The sequence below is a fragment of the Talpa occidentalis genome, unplaced genomic scaffold (genome assembly GCF_014898055.3).
Source record: "Talpa occidentalis isolate TD23 unplaced genomic scaffold, MPIMG_talOcc4v2.1 talOcc4.12, whole genome shotgun sequence".
In the NCBI taxonomy this organism is placed as follows: Eukaryota; Metazoa; Chordata; class Mammalia; order Eulipotyphla; family Talpidae; genus Talpa; species Talpa occidentalis.
The window spans coordinates 28,315,628-28,333,162 of NW_023601212.1; the positions used below are offsets into that span (position 1 = coordinate 28,315,628).

The following is a 17,535-nucleotide window of genomic DNA, read 5'->3' on the forward strand; positions in this document are numbered from 1 at the left end:
TGCTTCACAGCCAAGTGTGTGGCTCTCCTTGAAGGGGACTGAAGTGGCTGAATGTGTTGCCTTTGTGAACCTGTGATTTTCACATAGGACAGAAGGAGTTGGTCTGAGCCCAAAGGGTCTTTAGCCCCAATCCTGCAGGCCTGCCACTCCTGGAGACAGCTAGTGCTTTGTGTTATCTTTATCCAGCACAGTGCTATGAACCAAAGACCGTCTCCAGCACATAAGCCTTTAAGCTGCAGACGTGTGTTGCTGGTGGCGACATGCTATTTGGCATAGCTGGCAATGCTTTGAAATTCTCCCTAACTGAACTTCTGAATGTGGTTTGTGTTTGAAAATTTGCTGTTGCTGTCCTGTTTAAACTTATGTCGGAGCCAGATACTCTTCACAAGAGTTTAGATGTAGCTTAGGGGTTTATTAAATAAAAGGGAATAAGTAAAAGATGCCCTGCCCAAAAAACTTTGTAGCTCACTAATTTATATTCTCAATTACACAGTTGTTCTAGTATTGTATTAAACTTATACAATTCTGGAAATTGGGTGAATTTGCCTATGAATTAAAGTTTGGTGAATTTCGGCATTTGTTGTCCACACAGTGCTAGCGTTACATCTTGAGATAGCAAGTTGTACAAGTGAGTCACAGTATCATTTTACCTGATCCCAGGAAATCTCAAGGGAATTGGCTGAATTAAAGTTTCCATAAGTGTTCCTTGAGAAGCTGACTAAGTAAACTTGTCACCTCCATCCTTGGCTGTGCAAAGTTACACTCCAGGGAACAGATGAAATTCTCTTTCCTCAGGCCAGTAAAGACATCTGCTCAGCTGGCAGTGAGGCGTGTCTATTCCAATGGGTGATTCTCTGGGTGATGACCTGTGAGGCCAATGAATGTCATGGATTGAAAAGCCCAGAGTATCTTCACACTCAGTACTTAGTCCTTGTTGAATACAGCAGCTTTGTCCTTGTCACACACAGCGACTTAGTCTCACCATTGTTGTTGAGGGTGAGAGTCCATCAATGGTACTGAAAACTAGAGTAATGTAGCTGGAGTGGTTTGGGCTTTCTCGCCCAGTCTATGTGAAAAGAGCATTTGGTAGAACCTATAAATAGCCGGGAAGGAGACCTGAACACTAAAATTTCTTTCAAAATGGAGACTCTGCAATTGCCTCTGCGGTCTGACTTAACCCCTCATCTCTGCTCGTATGTCATCAGTGACAGCATCCAGTGGTTGTGGTTTTTTGTTTTGTTTTGTTTTTTGTTTTTTGTTTTGTTTTTTAGGTTTTAAGATGAGAGGGAAGGTCTAGCAGAAGTGACTTCCTTTTCTTCCCTTCAGTCCTACGTAGATGCTTCTCCGCCGCAGATACCAAGGGCCTGGACTGGGCTGGTGGGTGAATGTTGTGTGGACAGTGGGAGCTTACGGAGCGCAGTGTTGGCAGACAGGGACACCCAGTACTGTTAGCATGGAATAAGCAATCTGGTCCATTCTGCAGGTCCTGAGCCCAGGTCTCTTCCTAGAGCACAGTGCAGCCTCAGCATTGGGCCTGACCTACAAGGAACGCCCTCTGTCACTTTCTTTCAGTTCCCCCGACTCCTCTGCCAACCAATGATGTGGATGTATACTTCGAGACCTCTGCAGATGATAACGAGCATGCTCGCTTTCAGAAGGCTAAGGAGCAGCTGGAGATTCGGCACCGCAACCGGATGGACAGGGTAAGCCTCGGGGCTCACTTTCACTCCATGACGTTTGGCTCTGGGTAGCCTGCCTTCATAGTTGAAGAAAAGGAACATCATCTCCCTAGACTGCCAGGCCGTTAGGATGGGTGAGCTGAGAGAGTGTGGGCAAGAGAGGCCTTCTGGGTGTAACTAGGCCTTCCTCCTTTGCCCTCCATCTCCATGATCTTGTAATACCCTCTGAGTGCTTATCAAATTCCAGATACTGAGTACTTCTTGTAATCATTATGTTTTTTGGGTTTGTTTGGTTTTTTTTTTTTACCATTAGCTTTTAATTTTATTTAAGGAAGGAAACTACATATCACTGTTATGAGTAGAAAGCTGGTGTCATTGGCCATTGGAACAAGGTAAAATAAAGTAGATTAAAAAAAACCTGTATGAAATCATGAAGGGTCAGATTCCCAGGGATGTTTTCTTCTTCTTGAAAGGATCATAAGTGTTAGAACAGTGTGAGCACCAGGATGCACCTTCCTCCTAGACTTACTCAGAGGAGCAAAAGAAAATGGAAAAGGGAATCTCTTGCTCATCTGAGAGCCACCTAATTCCACACATTACCTTTATTGGGCTTCCACTTTGGGGAAAAGCTCATGGTTGTATTTATCGGTTCTGAGAAGGAGGGGTGTGAGGAGACTGTGACACTTGAGGAGTGGAGACCCTCTCTGGGGATGGTTGAGGCCTACAACCTTCTGCAGCAATAGTTTTGCTAAGACAAAACTGCCCTGAATTCCTGAGGGGTTGTGGTGCTATATCCTTTGCAGTTTCCTACATCAATTCAGGGCCTGGCAGTATTGTTAGAAAATGGGGAAGTTGTTTCAGAGATTATTCCAACTAGAGTGGTTTTGACCTTTGTTGTAGGTAAAGAAGGAATGGGAAGAGGCTGAGCTTCAAGCAAAAAACCTCCCCAAAGCGGAGAGGCAGACACTCATTCAGGTATGGCATGCTTCAGGGACAGAGCTCTGAGCCTGACTGTCCAAAATGTGGTCAGTGCCAAGCTCCCAGGAAATTAGTTTGACACCTCTTTTTTAGTTGAGAGCTTGTTACAAAGACGTTTTAACTGGACTGCTTTTATTCCCCACCCCCATAGAATTGGTCACATGCAGTAGAAGAAAAAAAACAGACCCCCATCCAGAGTGCTTGTAATTCATGCCAAGAAGTAACCTTAGCTCAGCCACATTTGTTAATTCTGTTCTATTGGCAAAAGTCCTTGGTCCTCTTCATTCTTAGGCTGTGACTTGTTTTTTCAGCAATAGTAGAATTTTTTTTTTTTTTTGGGCAGACTTAATAAACATCAAAAGACAGAAAATAAACCTCTCTGAAGCCAGTTCATCTCTAACCTTGTAAGAATGTAACCTTGGAATCCTAGCTGTCACTGTTTTTCCCTTGGAATAGAAGAGTATTGATGGGAATAGTGATAGCAAGTTTTACAAGACTGATTTGGGTTTTATATACATTTTAAATTACTTTGTGCTCATGTTTAGCTGAAATCTCTCTCCTTGGAGCACTTTTTTTTTTTTTTTTAAATCAATTACCTAAAAATCTAGAGTATGAATTCCAACATAGTGCTTTACTCTGAATGCCTCAGCACAACCCACCTCATCACTAGAATATCTTTCAAAATATATCTCTCCTCTTGGTCTGCAGTTCCAGTATTTGGTAGTCTGCACCTTGCTATGATGCATAAAGGACAGTGATCCTTTTCTTGCAGTACATATTGAGAAAGCAGATATTGGGCTTGCGACGTTAGTTATTTCAGTTAGGGAAGTGTTGTCAAGAACTCCTGACACTTGGATTCACTGTGTTCTCTAGATAAGGAAGCAAAAAAGTTTATCTAGATGCTCTACTCTGAACCGCCTCTGGGTTTGCACCAGGCAAGGAGAAATGCAACATTGGGGTCTTGTTAGCTTAGACCTCCTCCAGGTGCTGTGAGTTACATGTCTTTCCTCCTCCTTGGTATAGCACTTCCAGGCTATGGTTAAAGCTTTAGAGAAGGAGGCAGCCAGCGAGAAGCAGCAGCTGGTAGAAACCCACCTGGTTCGAGTTGAAACAATGCTGAGTGACCGTCGCCGTGTGGCCCTGGAGAACTACCTGGCTGCTTTGCAGTCTGACCCTCCACGGGTGAGTGTGCAGAGTCTACAGGGGCTGTATCCTTAGTTGTGTACAGGACTGACGTATGACACACAGGTCAGTATAACTTACCTTTTTATGACAAGAAAAGAAGGAAACAAGATTAGGTAGAAACAGGTATTCTGTCTGGTATCTGCTTTAGTAAGCTTAGCCTTGCACTGCAAGTCTGCTGGTGCCACTTGTGAAGCCAAAGTATTTTACACTAGAAAAACATGACCTTGGGCCTCCCCCGTGGCGCAGCGGTTGAGCGCTGGGCTGCGAAGCTGCCTGCAGCCTCTGCAGCGCCGGTTCGATCCCCGCCGCTGGCGAGGGTCCCACATGGCGCACAGACCTCTCCTGCTGCGCCCACTGGCTCCCCTCAGCAGTGTGTTTCATCAGTCTGCCTGTTCTGTTCCCCGCTCTGGGTCTGGTGAATTCTCTCATCCTCCTGCGCTTCTGACTGTACCCAGTGCTTGTATAAATAAATAAATCTTAAAAAAAAAACCAAAAACATAACATAACCTTGGCTTATTGGTTGGCGATTAACCAATTATCGAATTTTCTATAGTAGCCTTACTGTCAAAGGCTAGCTCTAGTCTAAATAACCAGCTCTAGTCTAAATAAGATTGTTAGAAAAGGTTGGGAAATTTACACTGAGATTCATTTGTGCTAATGATCCCAAACTTTTTTTTATCCCTTAGCTCTTTTTTTTTTTTCCAGCATTTATTTATTTAATAATTTTTTTTTTATTTTTTACATCATTGTTCATTTGTAAACAATATTTGCTTCCCCCCACCTCCTCAGGTGTAGTCCCCATAGAGTTTCCTTCCCCATTGCACCTGTGCACCATCACTTCAGTCCCCTGTGCTCCTCCCTCCCTCCCTCTAATCCCTCTCCCTCCTCCTCCCCTGCAGTTATGTCTCTGTTTTATAATTGTCTGTTTCTGCTTTGCTGTGTTTTGTACTGTTATTTTTTTTTTTTAGGTTTTTTAAAATTTATTTTTATACAAGAACTGTGGTACAGGTCAGAGGCAGGGTAGGGTGAGAGAATTCACCAGAGACAGAGCAGGGAGCAGAACAGGCAGACGGACCGAAGACACTGCTGAGGGGAGCAGCGGGCGAGACAGGAGAGGTCTGCCACACCATGTGGGAATCTCCCTGGCCAGCCGGAAATCGAACCTGTGCTGCAGAGGCTGCGGACAGCTTTGCAGTGCTGTGCTCAACCCACTGCGCCACCGGGGAGACCCCCCCTGTTATTATTTTTTTACACTGATGTCTAATTTGGTTCCCCTGTATTCCTGCTATAAGTGAAACCATGCATTATTTTACTTTTTCCTTCTGGCTTATTTCACTGTGCATAATTCCTTCTAGTGCCATTCATGTTGCTGTGAATTATCCCTTAACTCTTAACCCACCTTGCTGTGGGAACATGGAAAGTTTTGGGAGGGAGGGTGTACCCTTCTTAAGTAGTCTTTTCCGATTGACAGAGACTAGCCAGCATGTAATTAAGTTGTCAGGCTGAATTTGGGAAGAATAGTTCAGAGGAGGACAGTGGCTTAGAGATTCTGGAAAATACTGTTTGTGAAGGAGCCATTATAACTTTGGACTTGGCTTTTGGTACTTAGGTAACTTCTAAGCTATGCAGTAAGCGAAAAGCTTTTAAAAGTACAGCTTTCATTCTTCTGCCTCACTGAATTTTGCATTTTTATTTCCATTCTCTTGTCTCTGGATGGTGAAACAACTGTTCTCTCTTGCAGCCTCATCGCATCCTCCAGGCCTTTCGGCGTTATGTCCGTGCTGAGAACAAAGACCGCCTGCATACCATTCGTCACTACCAGCACGTGTTAGCTGTTGACCCAGAAAAGGCGGCCCAGATGAAACCTCAGGTACACAAGACAGAGCAGAGGTGGCTCCGGCACAATGTTTCTAGATTCTAGCCGGGAGAGGCTGCTCAGGCCCATGACTGCACAGCACTGACGGTTGTGCTTGTTCTTAACCAGAAGAAATGCTTTTTGGTTTTTAGAGACATTAGGTACAAGAGTTAGTTTTTGCAAAGGTAGTATTTTTAAAATATCTTTTCCAGGTTTTTTTCTTATTAAGTACTTTTTGCATAGTTTTTGAAAGTTTAGAACTGCATGATTATATTGAAAGGTCAATTTTAAAATCATTTTTTTATATCAGTTTATTTCTAATTGAGGGTACCACCAGGCAGAGGCATGGTGAAAGCTTTTTCAGGTAGGTGCATCAAGCAGATCTTAAAAATCTCATTTCATGTATTATGACCTCTGTTTAGGCAGACACTTCACATTCTGGGGTTTTGCCCCAGGCTGGTTCCACCTTTACCGGTAGAGGTTTGTTTTGGGTGCTGTTTTTAATTTGAGTAAAGATTTATTTTTATTTGTGCATAGAAGAACTGGGATGTAGGCCAGAGATGCGGGGAGTGAGAGGATTCACCAGATAGTGGGGAGCAGAATAGGTGGATCTACTGAAATGCACTGCTGAGGGAAGCAGCAGGTGAGCCAGGAGAGGTCTGCTGCGCTCTATGGGTTAGCTCCCTGGCCAGAGATCGAGCTCATGTTGCAGTGGCTGGCGATTTTTCCAGTCAACGTGATTTTTTTTTTTTTTTAATCTTTTTTCAGTTTTTTGGTTTTTTTTCCTCCCCTGTAAGGAAGGACTGACTATTGTGAAGAAAATTAGCCTATGACTATGGCAGAGGCCCAAAGTTTATATCAAATGGACACAGAAAATTAGCCTTTTGTGTGTGTGTGGTGAGACTATAAGGAACGGAGAAACCTTGATCAGTATATTAAGTTAACAACTCAGAAATGTCACCTGTAAGCAAGATCAAAGTGTCACCCCATCTAACATGGGAAGTAGAAACTTCGAATCTTAAAAATCTCAGGACTAGGTCTCCTGTGTGGTACCAGTTGTCTGTTCTAAGCCTTCCATTGTCATGAACCTTTGCTGTTGAAATACACAAACCTTTTGCCTGGTCTTTTTCTGTTACTAAACTCTAGAAAAGCTTGAATGTGTTGAGCTCATCATAGTATGTGCATACTTGATTTTGGGTATGAGTGAACTGGTGCATTTCCTCACTCATATGGTGCATTCCCTCACTCGTATGGAAGCACAAGGATTTACTACAAGGACACCAGTACCAGTATTTCACCCTCTGGGTAGATGAGCTGTCCTCTCTCAAATGCCTCCTTAATTTGTCCTAAGAAGTAGAATAGTGACCAACCCCTGCCAAGATTGCAGATGCTACACTTCAATATTCCATTTGTATTTTTTCCTCTAAGGCAGCTTGGTTTTGTGCTTTCCCATCAACTTACTTGATTGAAAGAATGGCAAATATAAAATTAAATGGCTTTCATCTTTGCTTTTAAATAAAAGGTCAAGAGACATCAGTCTATAATCAAATCATCTTGAACTTATTTCTCCATTTTGACCCTTCATGTTAATGGCTTCAAGCCCACATAATTAATCTGTTGCCTTAGAGAGCCCTCTTTAGGAAGAGCTCGGTAACTGCAGGTGTAAATAGCTAGGCTTACCATCCAAGTAGCTTGTGTGAAGTACACAGCACAATACTCCACTGGGATGGGTGGTAGCCCAAATCACCTTTCATTTCCTCCCCAGAAAGCTTTAAGAGTAAATGATCAATTTTAATGGCTACCTGTTCCTTCTTTCTTTTACAAACAACCTTGGAACTTTTACATTAAGTAGTGAGTTACTGAAAACTACAGATAAATCTTTCTTTATCATCCCTTAGTATCAGGTTTCTTTATATCTCAGTGTAAATCTTTCAAAGAGTAGCTAATTTAAATAGGAATAAACTAGTTCTGTTACTCGCCATGATTATCATCTTCAGCAGTTACTTCACCGAACAAAATCCATGAATCCCTTTTCCTCTGAATCAACGTTTTAGCCAGTGATTTCATTCTCCTTTTTTTATCCCATCTAATATGTGGTAAAATTGGCTAGTGAAGGTTTTTAAACTTGCTTTTCACTTGGAGCTTTCCTTGTGGATAAATATTCAGGTCACTGCGGGGTATTACACTTCACCTAAACACATGCTTATACTTCAATGCCTGTAAAAACGGTGCGGGGATTAATCTGTGCCCTCTGACCCGCTGCTTCACTGGACTACAGACAAAGACTCAGTGGACTTTGTTGAAGAGTGTGTGAGTGTCTCCGCCTGTAGTAATCTGCCTTTGATGACAACCTTTCCACCATACTGTACTTTCAGGTGATGACTCACCTCCTTGTGATTGAGGAAAGGAGGAACCAGAGCCTCTCTCTGCTCTACAAAGTACCTTACGTAGCCCAAGAAATCCAGGAGGAAATTGGTGGGTGCTGACTGTTTGTGTGGAGGTCATGTGGGACTTCTCCCTGAGGCCCAGGAGGGATGGGAGTGAGAATTGGGGGCAAGCAAGGCCATAAAGCTGGCACTAGTCTGCCATGGTTCAGAAGTCCGGAATTCACTGGTGTTTGCTTGGCAGTGTCAAGGAGTAACTGAGGACAGATGTACTGGCTCTGAGCCACTGAGCCTTGAGTTTCATTGACCTTCACTCTGTTACCGGAAATAAAATCTAGGGTGTGAAATTGCAAGGGACTTGGGGGAATTTCCTGTGATCTTCTGTCTGCCGTGTGTGTCAGCAACTAAAATGGTAGGCAGTAATATCTCCTGAAGCACATCGTAGTAGGAGAAAGGCAATAAAACAAGCAAACAAGTCACGATAGTGAAGAGTGCTGTGTGGAGAGATGACTTGGGTAAGGGGAGGCTGTCTTGGGGGCTGTAACCTGGGGTCCGATTAGTAAGAAGAAGCTGTCCTTGCACAGAGCACATGGGGAAAGACATTGTTAGCAGGGCGAGTGACTATGGCAGAGGCCCAAAGTTTATATCAAATGGGCACATTTGAGTAGATCAGTGTGGCTAGACCATGGTGAGGGTGGAATAAGGCCCAAGAAATAGGCAGAAGCCAATGTTAACCAATTTTTCAAGGTCTGGATTTTATTCCAGGAGAGTGGAAAGCCATTAGAAGGTTTAAAACTGGGGAGTCACTGCCTCTAGATTATGCCTTAAAAAAGATGTGAATTAAAAAATTACTTGACCACTGTGTAGAGAAATAATTAAAATTTAAATCAAGTGATTGTGAAAAACCAGAAGTGATTGTAAAAAACCAGAAGAGATCGGATTGATGGTCATGGGCACTGAGATGGTGATACAGGAGACGTGGGTGGTCCTTAGGAAGGGGGCACAGTATATGCTGACGGCTGGGTAAGGGAGGTGAGGGAAAGAAAAGCATCAAGGATATCCAGCATGCAGGGGTCATTGTGAGACCTCAGTGGACGGTGCTGCGTAAGTTAACTGATAAGGAATTCTCTCTGTCCTTGTTAAAGTGGAAGTTGTTGTTGGACTTGAAGTGGAAGTGTAAGGTAGGCTATTAGATGAGCCAGAGCAGTAGGTGTGAGATACAGCTTTGGGAGGCATGACATATGGGTGGTATTTAAAACTGTGCCTTCATTGGATGAAGTCACTTAACTAGAGGGTGTTGCTGAGAAGAGAGGGGTAGCCAGGAAGGCACCTTGGGGTTCCCGGTCTTGGGTTCTACAGATTCCTTAGAATTGGGGAGCAGGTATTTTGGGTAGGAAGGAGTGTGTGGAAGAGGCTGTTGGTCCTGAGCTTGGAAACTTGGTCTATCTGAAAACCTGATCCCTCCTGTATCTCTTTGTCAGATGAACTGCTCCAAGAACAGCGTGCCGACGTGGACCAATTCACTGCCTCCATCTCAGAGACCCCCGTGGACGTCCGGGTGAGCTCGGAGGAAAGTGATGAGATCCCACCATTCCACCCCTTCCATCCCTTCCCATCCTTACCTGAAAACGAAGGTGTGTATGATGGACCACACAGTTTCTTGGGGGTGGGGGCACAATTAAGGTAGAAGTCAGGTTTGTGAGCCTGACTTGTGTTGGGGAGGCTGTGCTCCGGATGACCATCGGGCACACAAAGGAAGTCTGGATTTACTGGGCACCTGCTCCATGCAGGCACTTACAGAGTCAGTGTCTCCAGAGGTTAGTGATGCTTCTCCCATTTTACAGGCAACTTGTTTAAAGCCCACTGTTTCCCTGGTCCCATCAGCTGTGTTTGTGATGCTTACATATGGAAATCACTTTGCAGTTTAAATTGCACTTTCATGTTATCTGTTGCCGTTTTCTTTCCATAATAATCTTGGGAGGTGGGCGATGAAGAGGCTTTGGGGGCGGAACCTGTCAGGGTGACCGCCCTGGTGGGACCGCCCTGGTGGTATTAGGTGGTGCTGAGATGTTGTGCCCCTGACTCCCAATGGGGCATGCTGCTTCTATTCCCTTGCTGGTTCTTGATGTCTAAAAGAATCTCTGAAAGCTGTGACTCTGCACCAGAAATAAACAGCTCCTGAGACTGGTGCCCTGAGACCAGGGTGTGGAATCAGATTCTATTTATTTGTCCACTGCTGATGGTGGTGATGATAAAAATAGTGGTCAGAGCTAGAGTCATTATTAGATGGCAGCTTCAGCTAAGCACTAAACACGGACACGTGTTTAATCTCAAAAGCTCTCTCTAAGGGGTAGGTACTGGGGCTGTCCGCATGTGGGGATTCCAAGATTTAAAGAGGTTAAGTGCCCTGGGTCACGCAACTTGTAGGTGGAAAGTCAGGATTTGAACCCAAGCGCACCAAATGGGAAGGACAGACCTTAACAGAAATGTCTTCTAAACTAGTTATGTCAGGCCTACCAACTCAGTACAGCTGACCCTCCAGTCATAAGACCAAATCTGAAGGAGTTGGGTAAATAGAGGTACCACTGCATTCCTAAAACCTACTCAGACAAATCCCAAACCTCCATGGGCCTGCAGGGTTGCCATGCTTACATAGTTTGTTGGGGAGGGGCATCTCGGATACATCTGAACTGCGACCTGGTCTCATCAGAAAACCACAATCAATGCTGACTTCTATTTTTGAAGGAAAATAGCTTTGCACATTAAGCTAAGTAATTTGGGAATCTCCCACAATTTCCCCTTAAAGACCCGGGATAAAAGCCCCTTCTTTCCAACATTCTAGTCATTTGCTGGTTTGTTTATGAGATGTTTCAGCCATGGTTTTTAAGGAAGAATGCCTTTTATTCACATTACAGAGAAATTCTAAGACAGGAATTTTGAAAGAAGCTGTTTTCTTTCTTAATCTCCTTCTGTGCTATTTTGTTTTTATTGTTTTCCTTTCTGCTAGACACTCAGCCGGAGTTGTACCACCCAATGAAAAAAGGTTGGTTTGTCAAAGATGTTCCCCTTAAGACCTTCATTCCTTTTCACCTCCCCAGTGTGTCAGCTGTCACATTTTCTGTCTCACATCACCTGGCTTTTTCCACCTCATTTCTTCAGACGTGGCTGCGAGCAGAGCCAGCGTCTCCAGCACCTAGAACCCAGTGTCAGTGGTATTGGTGATCAGGTGACCATCTAAACTTTCCTTCTGGATGGCCAGAGAATACAGAGTAACCAAAATAGGTCTGTTGCGTTGGTGGTATAGTGGTGAGCATAGCTGCCTTCTAAAATAGATCTTTTCATAAAGCCTTTTAAATCTAAGTAGACTATTCAGTGTATATGCAGTTGCAGGAGTCAGGTGGAGAGTCTTTTCTTTTTTCTGCTGCTCCCACTTATATCTTTTTCCTTTTCAGCTGTCCTTCTGTGTTCAACTGTCTGTCTCCCCAAATTTTAGCATTCCTCTGCTGATGGGTGAACCAGGTTGGGGCAAGTGAACTCTTGCTGTAGTGAGTCTCTAGGTTTCAGAAGAAGGTACCATTATGTAAGCACTGTGCCTGGTGCATTGCGTGCTTGTTCTCACTGAATCCATACTTGTTAGGGGGATTTTTAGTTCTCTTTCCTGGATTAGGGTTTGCTCAAAGTCATGAATTTAAGAAGTGGAGGAACCAGAAATTGACCCCAGCTTCCTCTGTGTTCAAAGCCCAAGTGATTTCTGTTAGATAAAATGCCAGTGTCGGCTACTGAGTGTTCCCGGCTTGTTGGTAGGTCACAACCCCTAGTGTCATCCTCAATTCAGAGGTGCCGTGTCCTCAGCGTGTTTTGTGAGCCTGCTCTTTTGACTTTGCCAGACTGAATGTGGATGGATCAAGTGGTGTTCCCTGGCTAAGAGTTTCGTGTCTGTTTTATGCCACAGCTTTCTCTCAGGATATATGTGTGTCATTTGCATCTCCCAGACACCACTTAAACATAAATGCTTTATTTTGTTTTATTTGCATAGGCCTCTTCTTGGGGAGATCTGTGAGCATTCCTCTGAACAGCACACATATTTATGCAGAACGATGAATTTTTTTAGAAGCTTAACTGATTTGTGCCTTCCTACTTCACCTATAATTAATAGAGATAATTTGAACATTAATTTTGGTCTCACCATGTCACTTGTTTATGCTTTCCATAAAACCAAAGTGGTTTTAGTCAATGTTAATAAATACTCTGCCATGTACTAGTAAGACTTTAAATTAGTTGATGCCACATTCCTTTTCTTTTTTTTAAAAGATTTATTTATGCGTAGAAGAGCTGGGGTACAGGCCAGAGGTGTGGGGGGTGAGAGGATTCACCAGAGACAGAGTGGGGAACAGAACAGGCAGATTGACGAAAGTACACTGCTTAGGGGAGCAGTGGGCAAGTCAGGAGAGGTCTGCTACCCCATGTGGGTTGCTCGCTGGCCAGCTGGGGATCACTTCATAGTGCGGTAATTAACCCCTTGCGCCACCAGGGAAGCCCGCCACATTATTTTTCAAATAGGGTCTTGCCTCTAGGATTAAAAGTTCTGAGGAGAGAGATGGGAGCTAGGGTTTATTAGGCATGAACCTGAGCATCGCCGAGCAGCTGTTCTCCAGATTCTTCTCTCTCAAAGAGTTGATGTGCAGGATTTGCTGTTTGGCATTTTGAAACTACAAAAGCCAGCCCTGACTTACCCTAGAAACAAGTTGTGAAATTGTGAAATTCTTTATAGTGAAAGCTTTGGGAGAAAAAGTGCCATTTGGGGCTGCATGCTAATGAGCTAGTGCATCCACAGCTGCATTGGCTGTTAGTAATTGCTCGGTGTCAAGAGCAAGTCTAGCTGGGAGGCCTTGCTGTGACTGGGCCTACTGTCCGCTTGCCTTTGGCAAGCCCAGTGACAGCAGTGCTATGCAGAGACTCTTGTGGGAGCCAAACTCCATTTCAGGTAGTCACCTCAGCACACCAGGAGGTCCAGATCATGGGTGTTTATATGGAGTGGTATATAATATTATCCATGAGGAATTCTTAGGACTGTTAGATATCACATGCTTTGGAGCTAAAAATAAGGAGGATTGCATCTTCCTTCCTCTTCTTGGGTTTGTGCTGAGTTCAGTTACACTGTCTTGAACACACTGGAGTTCCACGCACAAGTGACGTTGGCTCAGGTGATACCTGACCTTGATTAGAGGTATATTGCTATTTTTTTCTTGCTCACTTGATAGAAAGTTTCCTTTCAGCCTGCTGTTATTATAAGTCTCCCTGTTTATGGAATGCTTCTTTCCTGTTCATTCTCTAATAAACATGAAGGTTGTGATCATCTGATGCAGGTCCTGAGAGGATTACAGTCCAGGAGACAGAAGATGTAATTATAAAGCAGTGATTATAACCTGGGGTGTCTCCCAAGCTGAGCTGCAACTTGAAGGACAAATAGCAAGGGCTCGAGGTCAGGGAAGGTAGCTCAGGCATAAGAAGCACCTGTGGATGGTGCTCTAGGTAGACAAGCAGATTCACTGCGTGTGCAGAACTGCCTGTGACAGCTCTTTCATTCAGAGGGAGCCCACGGTGTGGGAGGGGCAAGTAGTGGGGTAATAGGTGCTGGGTGATGTCCCAAAAGGTGCGCCCTGTGCTTCCATGTTCAAACACCTTTGGGCACAGCTCTACTTACCTTAACAATAAGCATTGTCTTCTGAAGGCTTACATTCCACTTTTCTCAGTTGGATACAAGTTAAGCCCTCTGTTGTCCTCCATTATACCCATTGGTCTCTGAGAAATGCCTGTGTCATTCATCCTTGTAGAACAAGGTGCATACTCAAAAATGCAAATAAAGTAGCACATCGAATGTGTGTGTGTGGGGGAAGGGGCTCAGGGGTGGTGGATAGTGGACAGTGTTTGCTGAAAGCTCCCTGGCTCTCAGGAGGGAGTTTGCAGCTTCTGTGAGATTGTGAGGCCAGCCCAACCTGGGACACTCAGCTGTGCTCTCTCCACACAGGCTCTGGAGCGGGAGAACAGGATGGAGAACTGATAGGTGCCGAGGAGAAAGTGATTAACAGTAAGAATAAAGTGGATGAAAATATGGTGAGCCATTTTTCTCTTCCATTTTAATTTAGAGAGAGTAATTGAGTGAGTGGCCTCGTTTCAGATGCGAACTTCATGCGTTCGTTTCCCATGTGGGAGCAGCTGGGTGGGCCCAGGTCCTCTGGAGGTTTTGCTGTATTGTTTACTTTCTGGGGGTGCGATGGAATGAAGAGCTATTTTCAGCAATAACTCTCGTTAACTAGTAGGAAAAGTATTTGCGACTAGAGATATGAATAAGATCCGAGGGGCCATTTATAGTGAGTAGAGAAAAACTTGAAAATGGAATAGAATTCATTTTGATTTTTATATTGTCTTAGGCTTATACCTCCTGTTAATTATCCTGCTAGGATTTTCTATTGTTTGTATTTCTGGGTTGTCCTTGACTGCTTTTGATACTTAAGCGTGGCTCCCTCGTAGTCTGTCCTGGGATGGCTCTCGCAGTAGTTAGCGAAAGGAAAATGCAGGTGGAAGCCCTTAAAGGACCAGCTGTTCTTGAGTCATGTTGACTCAACATTTGCTCCCTTGGGTGTTGGGGCTTGGCGAGCGGAGGTAGCTGGCTGGCAACTGGGTATCCGTCAGGCTCCTGCTTCCTTCACCACACAGTAAACGCAACAGGGAAGCACCGACTCTGTTTATAGTAAGTTTTCCTTCCGCCCCCTTGCTGACATTTTCATGCTCTTTCAGGTCATTGATGAGACTCTGGATGTTAAAGAAATGATCTTCAATGCTGAGAGAGTGGGAGGCCTTGAGGAGGAGCCGGTGAGTGGCTGCGAACCTGTCCCGGGTTGCACGTGTGTCAGCTCTTTCGCTTTCCCGTCTTCTCATTTCAAATGGAAGAGGTGCCCAGAGTCTTAAGTTGTCAAAGGTCCCTCATCCCCATTTGCCCATAGTTTAGGATAACAACTGAACTTAGACTCTCAATGGAGATTGGAAAAAAGTGGAAGTTCTCCCATATGCATGGCTCCCTGGGAAGCAGGCCTGGGTGCTCCTTGGGTTTAGAGACAACACTGAGGCGGCTGCGCCCACAGGGCTGCTTTTGTTGGGGCTGCAGACTTCGTTCTGGACACATGTTCCATGGGGCTTAGTTGCACATCTGCTTGGTTATTTTAGGAATCAGCGAGGCCACTTCGGGAGGACTTCAGTCTGAGCAGCAGTGCCCTCATTGGTCTGCTGGTCATTGCCGTGGCCATCGCCACAGTCATTGTCATCAGCCTGGTGATGCTGAGGAAGAGACAGTATGGAACCATCAGCCACGGGATCGTGGAGGTGAGTGGCTGAGCTTCCTTCTGAATTGGCCCTGAGCTGAAGAACATTGCTCTGCACTGTGGGGAGATTTATGGAAACCAGACTTGGGTACCATTCAGTCTCCCACTGGATTATTAGGTCATGGTTTGGAAGTCGGCCCCAGCCGAACCATGCTGGCCTTGTCACGAAGGGCTACTGCCCACTGTTAACATTCGTTTGGGTTTTGTGAATGTGAGGAAGTCGTAAGTGCATGTCAGGCTGCAGAGGGTGAAATGGTTTTCTCAGATTATTTCCTTCGTGTTTCCTTTTTCCAGATATGTTAGAGATTTGAGAATAAAGGATGGCAAATGTTTTGTTTTTTTTTTTAAACATTCTGCATTTTTTTATTTTATTTTTGCTTTTCTCTCTTAAGGGAGAAAAAACAACAAGAAATTTAAAAAGAGCCAGAATGGGCAGTTTCTGTTCCATCTACTGATTTGTAATTGGAACTTCTTGCCACTTGTTTTTTGGGTAGTGGCAATGTCCAAACTCCTGATTCTAGAAAATAACTACAGTAAAGAATACAATGTGCTGATCTCCCCGGTGGCGCAGGGGTTAAATCTTTAAAAAACAAAAATGCCACAATATGTTCTGGAAGATAAGTTCAGTTGCATGTCTTAGTTACTCGGCTTCCTTTCCTGCTGGACACTGATGTAATTGTAGAATTTCAGGGTTGGAGAAGCCCCTAGAAATCAGCTGGTGCTGCAACTTGTGAAAAGAGCTGGGTCTCCCCTGGTGGCACAGGCAGTTGAACACAGCGCTGCGAAGCTGTCCGCAGCCTCTGCAGCGTTAGTTCTATCCCAGCCGGCCGGCCGGCGAGGGTCACACATGCCATGGCAGACCTCTCCTATCTCGCCCGCTGCTCTACTCAGCAGTGTACTTCGTCGGTCTGGCTGTTCTGTTCCCTGCTCTGTCTCTAGTGAATCCACTCACCCTGCTGCGCATCTGGCCTGTACCCCGGTTCTTGTATAAATAAATAAATAAATCTTTAAAAAATAAATTAAATAAAATAAAAAGAGCTTGTTCCGCTTGTCCCAAATAGAAAGTGGCAGAACGGAGACTGATTAGGCAGAGAAGTTTAAGTTGCTGTTTTCTCCAATTTGGATGATGCTTTTAGGACCTCAGCTTTTTACTCTTCTACACCCTGGCCTCTAGCTCTTGTCTGTCTGCCTGGTGGAGCAGGACACTGGACTGACTTTGGTTTCTGGGGACCCTCGCAGCTTACAGCTGTGACCATGTGCTGTCTCACAGTGTTCCCCAGTAATGTGCAGTCTCTTTCTCCAGGTTGACCCAATGCTCACCCCAGAAGAGCGTCACCTGAACAAGATGCAGAACCATGGTTACGAAAACCCAACCTATAAATACCTGGAGCAGATGCAGATTTAAGGGAGAAGAAGCTCGAGCACCCCCAGTTGGAGTGGGGCGGTGCAGGTGGGCAGGAGAGGTCCAGCATCTTGGATCGACTACTGACCAGCTACTTCCAGAGGATTTCATCTTACATTCAGACCTCCTGGATCATTAAGACTATAAAGTACTACTGTAGAATCACAATTTCCATTCTTTTAAATGGGTGAAAAAATGTTAATATAACAATATATGATATATAAACCTTAAATGAAATGAAAAAATGATCTATTGCAGATATTTGACTGATGTAGTTTACTTTTTTTAAAATTAATCAGAAATCCCACTTTTATCGTATTGTCTCATACATGCTATCTATACAAATGGAAAATGTTGATTTTCAGTGATAGACTATATATATGCAGGCTGTTTGTTCCAGTTGCGTTGTATAAATCAACTCTATAAGGCTCTTTCACTGTCCTGGTTTTTATAAAAAAAAGAAAAGAGAAGAAGGCAGTATTCCCTTTTTAATGAGCTTTCAGGAAGTTGCTGAGGAATGGAATGAAACGGAACTGTGATGTCCGGGGAAGCACGTCGTGATAGCCTCTCCGAATCATCGTCGTCGAGGACCAGTTCCTTGGAAGGCTGGTGTTCCCACTGCTCGGTGTCCACACGAGCCCCGTCAACAAGGAGGTTCACAGCATTTGAGTCC

At 44.4% G+C, this 17,535-nt stretch overlaps 1 protein-coding gene across 1 annotated transcript in view; it reads left to right on the forward strand.

The window, feature by feature from the left end:
• APLP2 (amyloid beta precursor like protein 2) overlaps positions 1 to 17,232 on the forward strand; it is a 70,355-nt gene extending 53,123 nt beyond the window's left edge. The window contains 11 exon segments of the mRNA XM_037505641.2: positions 1,573 to 1,703; positions 2,580 to 2,654; positions 3,681 to 3,839; positions 5,584 to 5,712; positions 8,073 to 8,172; positions 9,563 to 9,715; positions 11,089 to 11,124; positions 14,110 to 14,195; positions 14,880 to 14,954; positions 15,306 to 15,461; positions 16,764 to 17,232. Coding sequence (XP_037361538.1) covers positions 1,573 to 1,703; positions 2,580 to 2,654; positions 3,681 to 3,839; positions 5,584 to 5,712; positions 8,073 to 8,172; positions 9,563 to 9,715; positions 11,089 to 11,124; positions 14,110 to 14,195; positions 14,880 to 14,954; positions 15,306 to 15,461; positions 16,764 to 16,865 — 1,202 coding nt within the window. The 3' untranslated portion in view covers positions 16,866 to 17,232.
• The last annotated feature ends 303 nt before the right edge of the window (positions 17,233 to 17,535 follow it).